The following is a 9,944-nucleotide window of genomic DNA, read 5'->3' as shown; positions in this document are numbered from 1 at the left end:
GTGACCTCCCAGTCACTGCCCCAGTCAGATTCGTCCTGCTGGGGCAGGAGGTCCTGAGGCTGAGCTGACCTCTCTCTAGTCTCCTAGCGACTAGATTTTACCTTTCTCAGTTAGAGATTAAGCGAAGTTTTAGTGGGAGTCTTTGGTGTTCTGCTTGCGGAGTCAGGTCTCTGGTTAGGGTATGGGCATGCACTATGGTTAAGGGTTTTGTTTAGGTTTGTCAGGAAGTCTGGGGTTAAATAGACCATTTTAATGTTAGTGTTAAGGGCAGTGATTAGGGTGAGCAAGAGAGTAAAGGTAAGGGAAAGGGGCTATGGACTGAGTTTTCCTCAAAGTGATACTTTGAGTTCTGCATTACAGTAGTGGTTTCCTGTCAGGGTGGTGGACTAATGTTTATGTTGAGGGATTTTTGTTACTGTTGAAAATAGTGTAAGGGACACAGAAGACTGTTTGAAGTCAGTGTTACAGCAGCATCAACATTACATGAACCCTCTAACCTCTAGAAAGTAAGCTTCTGAGCTCCTCTTCCCTTCCTCTTCCCTCTCCCAAATCTCACATCTCTCCTGGCCAGGATACTCCTGACCTCCCCATATCAGTCATCTAACGGGGATCAGCTTTCTGATGGCTTTCATTATACCAGAGTACCTGTCTCACCTCTGTTGGCTACTCTATTCTGTAGTTTTTGAGTACTCTATACTCTGTTGGCTATTCTAGTCTGTTACTATGAAAGCCTCCCGTGGGAATTGTTAGGGCAGATAACTGGAGGCCATGATTACAGACAAGCAAAGGCACTGTACTGAGAAAAGTCTCGGTTTGTTTTGGTGAAGCAGAAGGGCCAAGGCCTGACCCCAGCCACTGGAGGAGAGATTCTGCACCCCCCTGTCTCACTCAGGGCTCTTCCTGGGGTCTGTGGGGTAGGGGACGATGCCCATAATATCATGTGAAGGACAATGGTATGACACCTCCCAGTGTTTGCACATGGTTGAAAGGAAAGTACATGGTCCCAGTGCCATGAGTATAACATGTCTCCTCACAACCCATGGCTGCAGAGACAAAGGTGTCAGTGCTGCTGCAGCCTTCCATTCTTGTCAGAGCCCTCTGCCTTCTCCTCTGCAGGCTTTCCTGTGCTGTCCCACACCTCTCTGAAGGCTGCAGACAGCCACTTCTCTTCCCCACCTGGCTCTCACTCTGGTATTGCCAGGATTTCACTGATGCCTCTCCACTCTCACCAGTTGTTCCTTCAAACACAAGGGCATGGGCTGATCCAAACTCCCTCTGGGTGACCTCTGGACTCACAGCACCAGTGCCAGTGCCTCACCTCCAAGTCAAGAATTTCATCTGACTATCTACTCTAAATCTACCCTCTTCAAGTTTAAAACCATTCCCCTTGTCCTATCACTGCACACCGTGAGAAAAAGTCTCTCCCCAGCTTTTCTGTTGGCCCCCTTTAAGTACTGGATGGATGCATCTCCTCAGAGCCTTGTCTTCTCCAGGCTGAAAAACCCCAACTCCCTCAGCCTGTTTCAATAGGAGTGGTGCTCCAGCCCCTTGATCATCCTTGTGGTCCTTGTCTGGACTCACTCTAATAGCTTCATGTCATTCTTACATTGGGATCCCCAGAGCTGAACGCAGTACTCCAGGTGGCATCTCATGAGAGCAGGTGGGGTCTCATGAGGTTCCCACAAGCAACCTCTCGAGCCTGTCCAGTTCCTTACCCCCAAGAAGGAACATGACAACCTATAGCCAGGCCTTCTTCCTCTAAGGGTCCTACTGGGTATGTAGGCAGAGGGGATCTCACAGTCAGCATGCCAACCAGGTGTCTGCTTGTACTGGGTCTGTCTGGGATGGAGTTAACTTTCCCTGCAGCGGCCCACATAGTGTTGTGCTCTGCGCAAGGTGAAGTTGCTCAAGGACTCCTCCTAGCTTGGCATCATCTACAACTGAGCTGAAAAATGCACTCCATACCATCATAAAGGGAGATAACAAAGATGTTCAATGGTGTTGACCCACGTGCCCCATCACTGAGGGATGCTGCTGGTGTCTGGCTGGCAGGAGGACTTTGTACCACTTATGTCCAGCCACCCTCCCCCCCACATCATCATCTCTTTCTTCAGTCCAATTATCACCAGTCTGGCTAGAGGGAGACCCCAGGAGACCATGGCAAAGGCCTTGCTAATGTCTAGGTTCACCATGATCCCTTCTTTCCCCTCCCCTACTGCTTCAGCAATCTCTTGGTTTTCCTCCAAGTGCCTGAAGATGGCTGTGGCAGGACTTTCCCCATCGTGTTACCAGGAGTAGAGTTGACAATTGCACTTCTGCCAATCCTTTTTGTTTCCCTTCCTGAAGATGGGTTTGATGCCTGCCTTTTCCAAGTCCCCAGAAATCTCTGATCCAAACCTTTGACAGCCCAGTCCAGAAAGGCGGGGTATTGTGACATGGCAGAGAGGAGCATCTGCATTGAACCTGTGCAAGCGGGGGTTACAGGAATCTCACAAGGACACCAGGGATAGTTTCTGGAGTCACACAGGGCAGTGTCAGGGCTCTGTGAGGTGTCCACATCTGAGCTGTCCTCCTGTGCTCCTCACACACACGGGGCTGTTGAGAGACATGAGCCCCTGCCTTGCACACCCACAGGCAGTGCACTGCAGCACTTGCAGTGTCCCTCTGGCTCCTGCAGCCACTGATAGAGGCTGGGAGGCACCTCAGCCCTGCGGTGCTTCACCCTGCTCTGCCCTCCTCTGAGATGCCCCAAGGCATGAGGAGTGGGCACAGGGACCTCGGTTCAAGGAGGCACATCCCAGAGCTGCACTCAGGTGGCTTCCCAGGGGATGTTACTTGGACTTGTGGCACTATCTGCCCCACTGGCCTTCAAGAGGCTTGTAGGAATAGCTGATGGCCTTGGTGCTCACTCATGTTCATCTCTCCACATGCATGCGATGGCACCACCAGCAAAGGGTTTCTCTTCCCATTTTTCTCCTGCACACACAGGGGGACCTGCTCTTCTCCCATGACATCCCATCTCCCAAGGAGCATTTGCCAGGTGAGCACGTCTGCGCTGGCCTGGACAGACACTGTGGCAACCCTTCCCCATGCAACCCACTTTCTACACAGCCCCGAGTTGCTGCCCTGCCCGGCAGAGTATTAAAAATGACCACAATACCAATAGAATAACCCTTGTGCCAGTAATGTGTTAGATTAGAAGATGAAGGGCTGAAGACGAAGGGCAATATCTTGATTTTGAAGAACATCAAGGCATTAGTTTCCTCAAAGCATCTTTCAGCTCCAGGTTCCTCATGCTGTAGATGAGGGGGTTCACTGCAGGAGGTACCACCATGTACAGAACTGCCACCACCATGTCCAGGGATGGCGAGGAGATGGAGGGGGGCTTCAGGTAGGTAAACATGACAGTACTGATAAACAGGGAGACCACGGCCAGGTGAGGGAGGCACGTGGAAAAGGCTTTGTGCCGGCCCTGCTCAGAGGGGATCCTCAGCACAGCCCTGAATATCTGCACATAGGACACCACAATGAAAACAAAACAAGCAAATGATAAACAGGCACTAAATACAATAAGCCCAACCTCCCTGAGGAATGCCTTTGAGCAGGAGAGCTTGACGATTTGAGGAAGCTCACAGAAGAACTGATCAAGCTCATTACCTTGGCAGAGGGGCAAGGAAAATGTATTAGCTGTGTGCAGGACAGCATTGAGAAAGCCACTGCCCCAGGCAGCTGCTGCCATCTGGGCACAAGCTCTGCTGCCCACGAGGCTCCCGTAGTGCAGGGGCTTGCAGATGGCAACGTAGCGGTCGTAGGACATGACAGTGAGAAGGGAATACTCTGAACCAAAGAAGAAGACAAAAAAGAGAACTTGAGCAGCACACCCTTGATAGGAGATGGCCCTGGTGTCCCAGAGGGCATTGGCCATGGCTTTGGGCAGAGTGGTGGAGATGCAGCCCAGGTCGAGGAGGGCGAGGTTGAGGAGGAAGAAGTACATGGGGGTGTGGAGGCGGTGGTCGCAGGCTACGGCGGTGAGGATGAGGCCGTTGCCCAGGAGGGCAGCCAGGTAGATGCCCAGGAAGAGCCCGAAGTGCAGGAGCTGCAGCTCCCGCTTGTCTGCGAATGCCAGCAGGAGGAACTCGCTCTCAGAGCTGCTGTTGGGCATTTCCTGCCCTTCATCAAGGGTACTGCAAAGAAGAAAAAATACAGACTGTTAGGGTAATTTTCCCTGAGGAATACTCTTTTCTTTTCTCATTAAAGCCTTCACATTGTCTTTCTTTCAGGGTTACCTTTGTGTCTCTCCCTGGTTGTAGCCCTGATTTGTGCTTGCTGAGTGTCCCGTACTTAGCAGCCACCTCTGCCCATCAGCCCCCAATGCGCCACCTCTGCTCCACTGCAGTGGTAAATGTTGTTGCTGTGGCGGCACACCTCAGCCAGAGGTCACATCCAGGAGGGCTGCTCTGTCCATCCCCTGGTGCGCAGCTGCTGCCTGCTTGCAGCACTCAGGTGTGGGATGGCTGCACTCAGAGGTTGTGCTAAAAAATTACATCTCCTTGTCTGCAGGTCCTAAAGAACAGCACAGAAAAACCCTGGTGCAGTCTGTGAGTAGAGAGAAGGGAGGGGATATTCTGAGGTTCGTCAGTAACCTGCTTAGGTCTCAGTTCAAGGCAGTGGAAGCTCAGTCACCTGTGCAAATCCAACCACTCAACATAGAGCCTGCCCCAGAATCAGAGCAGGAAAAGGCAGGCAGAGACTGCAGAAAGTGCCCTCTTTTTCCAGGAAGCCCCTGCCCCCCCCCTTCCTCTGCCCAAGGCTGCCCTGCAGCAATTTCTCCTCTGCACCGCACAAGCCACGAGAGACATCCTGGCAGCTCCTGGCCAGGCAGAGATGTCCCGGACCCAGGAGCTCCTTCCAGGAACCTCCCCTGCACTGTCCTGCAGCCAGAGACTTACCGTGTGCAGGGCTGTGAAGGTTTCTCCTGCACTGAGCTCTCCTCTGCTCGCACCCTGCAGGCTGCCTGGAATCCCTTTCTGCCTGGGTGCCACCTGCGGTCAGAGCCCCCAGCCCTGCTGCGCTGTGCACAGGAGCTGCTCCTGGGCACAGCTGTCTCTCTGCACCAGGGCCCTCTTGCCACGAGCTCTCTCTGTCCCACGAGCCCGGCCCAGCTCAGCACCACACGCCCAGCCCAAGGCATTGGAATCCCCCCTCGGGGGGCTCTGCTGAGGAGCCCACAAACCTCAGGCACTGAGAGACAATTGAAGCCATCTCTCAACAAGTCCAAGTCAGAGGCAAGTTTCCTGCAGTGTCCCCCTGAGGGCCAGCACTGACACAGCCTCCCTTGGAGCTCGTTAGAGCAGAGCATTGGAGGCAGTGAGGACAAGGAGACAAAGGCACTGTGAAGGTGACCCTGATGTCACTTTTGCAAACTGGATGAGTTTCACCAAGCACAACGGTCTGGCCTTGACCCCTGGAACCCTGGAAGAGAGACCTGTTCCTGTCACACCTTGCTCAGGGCTCTTCGTGGGGCAGGAGGAGATGGGGATGTGCATGGCCAAGTGCAGGAGAATGGTACGAGCCCTGCCTGGTTCGTGGGTGGGGGCGAGGAGGCAATGAGGCCCTGGTGCTTTACCGATAAGCTGTCTCCTCCTAGGCCTCAGTGGCAGAGACAACAGCCAGAGCCATGGACACAAAGCCCTGGGTCCTGTTGGGACTTGCTGCCTTGTCACAGCCCTTGCTGCTCTCCACAGCAGGCCGTCCTAGGGACTTCCAGACCTGTACCTGTTTTCTTGCTGGCTGCAGACCCTTGTCCATGTGGTATCTCCCAGGATCTGAGCTGAGTCTGATAACTCATATCTTCTTGGTGGCCATGCTCCTCGTAAGGCAGCTCTGTAGGAAGCTGGCCTGGTTCCTGGGGAGCAGCACCACTGCTCGTATGGCATCCCTCGTGGTGCCCAGGCCCTCCTCCTCCTGGGCACTGCTCACTCAGCAGGGTCCCAGTCTGCCCTGATGTGTGGGGTTATTGTTCTTCTGGTGCAGGACTGGGCTCTTCTCCTTGTAAATGCCAAGATGTTTCCGTAGGCAACATCCTGCAGTTTCTCAAGGTTCTCCCACATGGATGCTGCAGTCTGTCAGCTGTTAACATCTGCAGGCAGACAGTTCAACCTTCGTGTGATTGTGCTTTCTCTGACAAGACAGTGGCATGAGGAGCTGCAGGAAGGTTTGGATAACACAGGAGTAACCAGCTGAATGGAATCGCAGCACAGAGTCACAGAAGGGCAGGGGATGGAAGGCTGCCAGGTTCCACCTCCTCTGTGCTTCCTTCTCATGCATGCTGTCAGTTTGTCTGGAGCTGTGTCCTGAATGTTATGGGGCTGTGCAGGTCAAAGTTAGAAGGGCCAAAGCGCTGGTAGAGCTCAATCTGTCTATTACTGTCAAAGACAAAAAAACCCGTTTATATAAACACTTTAATAAAGGAGGATTAAGAAGACTCATCATCCTTTAATGGATGTGGGGGTAAACCTGGTGACAAGAGAAGAGGTAAAGGCTGAGGCACTTAATGTCTTCTTTGCCTCAGGCTCTAGCAGCAAGACCAGTTGTTCCCATGGACTTTTCCTCCTCCTCATGGTGAGTGCCAACATTCCAAAGTGAATTCTGTGGCACTTTTTTCTCTCCTGCTCTTTCCTACTACCAAAGAAAGCTCCATCAGGGTGGAAACCACTCCTGAAGCAGGCATCCCAAGCCATCAGGCTCCTTGCGGACTGTCAGCCAAGCACACAGAAGTCACCTCAGCAGCATCTCCCAAGGCATGGGCCTGCTGCTGGCCTTGCAGCTTCTTGGCTAGACACAGCCAAGCCTTGGGCCTCCTGCTGTGCAGTCCTGGACTCAAGCAGAAGGGACAGGACAAGCCCTCTGCGGGCCTTTTTTGTGTCTGGGTCGTCCTGGGGATGGAGGCAGAGGGGATCCCACAGGCAGCATGCCAAGCAGGGGCCTTCTGCTGGCCTAGCAGGGCCACTGGCAGATGTCAGCCCCAAAGTGCAGACCCCAAGGAGAAGCCAAGGGTGACCTGCCACCTCCAGACACAAGGCACCTCACAGTCCCTTTGCGTGACACGTTCCTGCTGCTGCCCTATCAGCTGCAGAGACAGAAGTGACCTCCCAGTCACTGCCCCAGTCACATTCCTCCTGCTGGGGCAGGAGATCCTGAGGCAGAGCTGAGCTCAGCAGAGCATTCCCACCCATCTCCTCCTTGTGGCCCACAAGCTGATCAGATCCATGGCCCCTCACACTCATCTCTGAATGCCATGTGGCTGCGGAGAAGTCTCACAGTTCCTGCCTTGCCCCAAGGGGCCAAGCACCTTAAGTTAAGGGTTAGGAGAGGGGCTGAAGGTGAGGAGGTTAATGCACAGGGACAGGGGCTTTATGTGTTAGATTTTCTTGAATGGAATTAGGGACTAGGTCTCATATTTCTGGGTTAGAGATTAAACAATGCACAGGAGTTCAGGGTTTGGATGTTAGTTGTTCATGTATGGCATTAGGGACTACGGCGAAGATTTCTGGCTGTGAGCTTAAGCAAATATTGAGTGGGAGGGTTTGGTGTTGGGCTTTGGGTTTCAGGTCTGTGGTTAGGGTATGTGCAAGCTCTTTGGTTTAGCATTTTGTTTAGGTCTGCAAGAAGGCTTGGGTTAAATAGAGCGTTTTAATGCTTGTGTTAAAGGCAGGGATCAGGGTGAGCAAGAGAGTAAAGGTAAGGCAAAGGTGTTATGGACTAATTTTGGCTTCAAGGGATATTGTGGTCAATACTTAGAGCAGTGGATTCCTGTCAGGGTGTGGAGTGGCATTTAGATTTAGGTATTAATGTTACAGGTTAAAATAGGGCAAGGGCCTCACATGACTGCTTTAAGTCAGCTTTACTGCAGGATCAACATTACCTGAGCATTCTTACCTCTCCAAAATCATTAGCTTCTGCTGGCCAAGCTCCTCTTCCCTCCCCCAGATCTCACATCTCTCCTGGGCAGGCTTCTCCTGACTTCCCCATATCAGTCATCTTCTAAGGGGCAGCTTTCTGATGGCTTTCATGAACTCAGAGTATCTGTCTCACCTCTGTTGGCTACTCTGCTCCTGAGAAAGAAGCAGCTCCTAAGCCAGCACAGAGAAGGACACAAAGGCTGTAGGAGTACCCTGCACAATGTGTCCAGCAGCTCTGCACCACCCTGAAATTGTGCTTCCTGCCTCCAGCTTTTGGATCTAGAATGGCTCATATGGATTCAGGTTAACTTCTCCCAGGCCGTCATGCATGCTTCAGTTTGCCCCTGGCATCTTGGAGGCAGTGGCCACTTCTTTGTAGAGACCTGAAAGGAGTCCTGAAGGATGACTTTAGGCAAAAGCCAACACCTCTGACATGACGACCCCTGTCCAAGACCTCTTCCTCTATGGGGCCTACCCAAGACTTAGGAAGAGAGGATCTCACAAACTGTGTGCAAAGCAGATGCATCTGGTGTCCTGTCATGGAGACCAGCAGATGTGAGCCTAAAGGCACTGATCCCAGCCAGTAGCCAAGGGGGGAACTGTCGGCTGTTTCAGAAAGAGCTCAACTCACAATCCGCTTTAGAGACATTGACTTTGGAACAGATTAGGAATTTCTGAGGCAACACTTACCTCATAATACCACACCTACAAAACACCCCCTTTTTGGCCCAGAATCTGCCCAGGTAAAAGTGATCTGGTTGTGACCTGTCAAGCCCGTGGCACTGCTGCTGGACTCCCAGACCTTCTGATGCATGGGAGCCAGTTCCGTGCCGGTCCTGGGAGGTGCTAGGGCAGGAGGGACCTTGCAGGCAATGTTCCAGCCCCGTGCCTGTTGGTGGTCTCTCAGCTCCTTGCACACAGCAAAGAACACGCTCACATCCCGAAGCCATGTGCCTGAAGCTGGCCTAGAAGACACTCAGGGGAAGCGCCCTCCCAGCCCCAGCCCCAGCCCCAGCCCCAGTCCCAGTCTCAGCCCCAGCCCCAGCCCCAGCCCCAGCCCCAACCCCAGCTGGCGATGCTGCTCTGCAGAGCGAGGGGGCTGTGGTGCCCAGGGCACGGGGGCATTCTGCAGGGCCGTGCTGGGCAGGCGGGGAGGCAGACCCAGCTCATGGGGTCACTGCTGTTGTCCCAGGGCTGCAAGGAATCGCTCGCCAGACTCCTTTGCTGGGGCTGCTGCGTGCCCTGGGGCTGCAGAGCTCTCCTCTGCCTGCTCACAGCAGATTGAGCACTTGAGCTCTGGTCAGTCCACCTGGGACAGGCTCACGCTCTGCAGGCTCCATTCACTGCTGTCTCCCAGGCTCACGCTGCCCCTGCAAATATCCCCAAATGCTTTGCACACACTACTCTTGCCCGCAGGTCCCACGTGGCTCTCCAACCTTCCCCTCTTCCCCTGCAGTAGTGGCATCTCACTGGAGGAGCTCTGTGCATCCCCCTTAGCACATGGTCCCCTCAGATTTGACTTTTCCTTTACCAGACTTTTCTTTGGATGGTCACTCATTTTATGAAGTTTTCTATTCACTACCCACTGAGCTCCTTGTCCCTGGAGATCCCCTGACATCTCCTGGCAGCTCCAGATTCCTCTCCAGGCTGGCATCGGCCATCAGATCCACTGCGGGAGGCACAGTCCCGTGCTGATAAGTCCAAGACCAGTTGTTGTCTGCTTGGGGAAGTGCCACCACAAATTGAGCTCTTGGTCCATCACTTTGTTCCTTCACAGACCACCCTGGGACTTTCAGCCGGTGTCCTTCGCTCCATGAAGAAGCCCAGAAAACAGAAGAGCAGGGAGCAACCCCTTGGCTCTATTCCTGATAGCACATTTGGAAGAGGTGCCCAGGCTTCTGGGTTTGCCCTGAGCAGCCTCTCGTGTTACTGTGGTGCTAGCAGGGAGGCCAGCTGTGACCCAGGGCTGCACAGTGCCTGCTG

At 53.5% G+C, this 9,944-nt stretch overlaps 1 protein-coding gene across 1 annotated transcript; it reads right to left on the bottom strand.

Moving 5' to 3' along the window:
- Positions 1 to 3,247: 3,247 nt before the first annotated feature.
- On the bottom strand, positions 3,248 to 4,162 carry LOC136787762 (olfactory receptor 14J1-like). Its single transcript, XM_066985079.1, has one exon. It carries the CDS (start codon positions 4,160 to 4,162, stop codon positions 3,248 to 3,250), a length of 915 nt encoding a protein of 304 aa, XP_066841180.1.
- Between the last annotated feature and the right edge of the window lie 5,782 nt (positions 4,163 to 9,944).

The sequence above is a fragment of the Anser cygnoides genome, chromosome 30 (genome assembly GCF_040182565.1).
Source record: "Anser cygnoides isolate HZ-2024a breed goose chromosome 30, Taihu_goose_T2T_genome, whole genome shotgun sequence".
NCBI classification, from domain to species: domain Eukaryota; kingdom Metazoa; phylum Chordata; class Aves; order Anseriformes; family Anatidae; genus Anser; species Anser cygnoides.
Note: the sequence above shows the minus strand (reverse complement) of the source record. Positions and strands in the feature narration are given on the sequence as shown.

Coding starts and splice junctions, on each gene's coding strand:
- LOC136787762 (XM_066985079.1), bottom strand. CDS start 4,162: ATGCCCAACAGCAGCTCTGAGAGCGAGTTCCTCCTGCTGGCATTCGCA.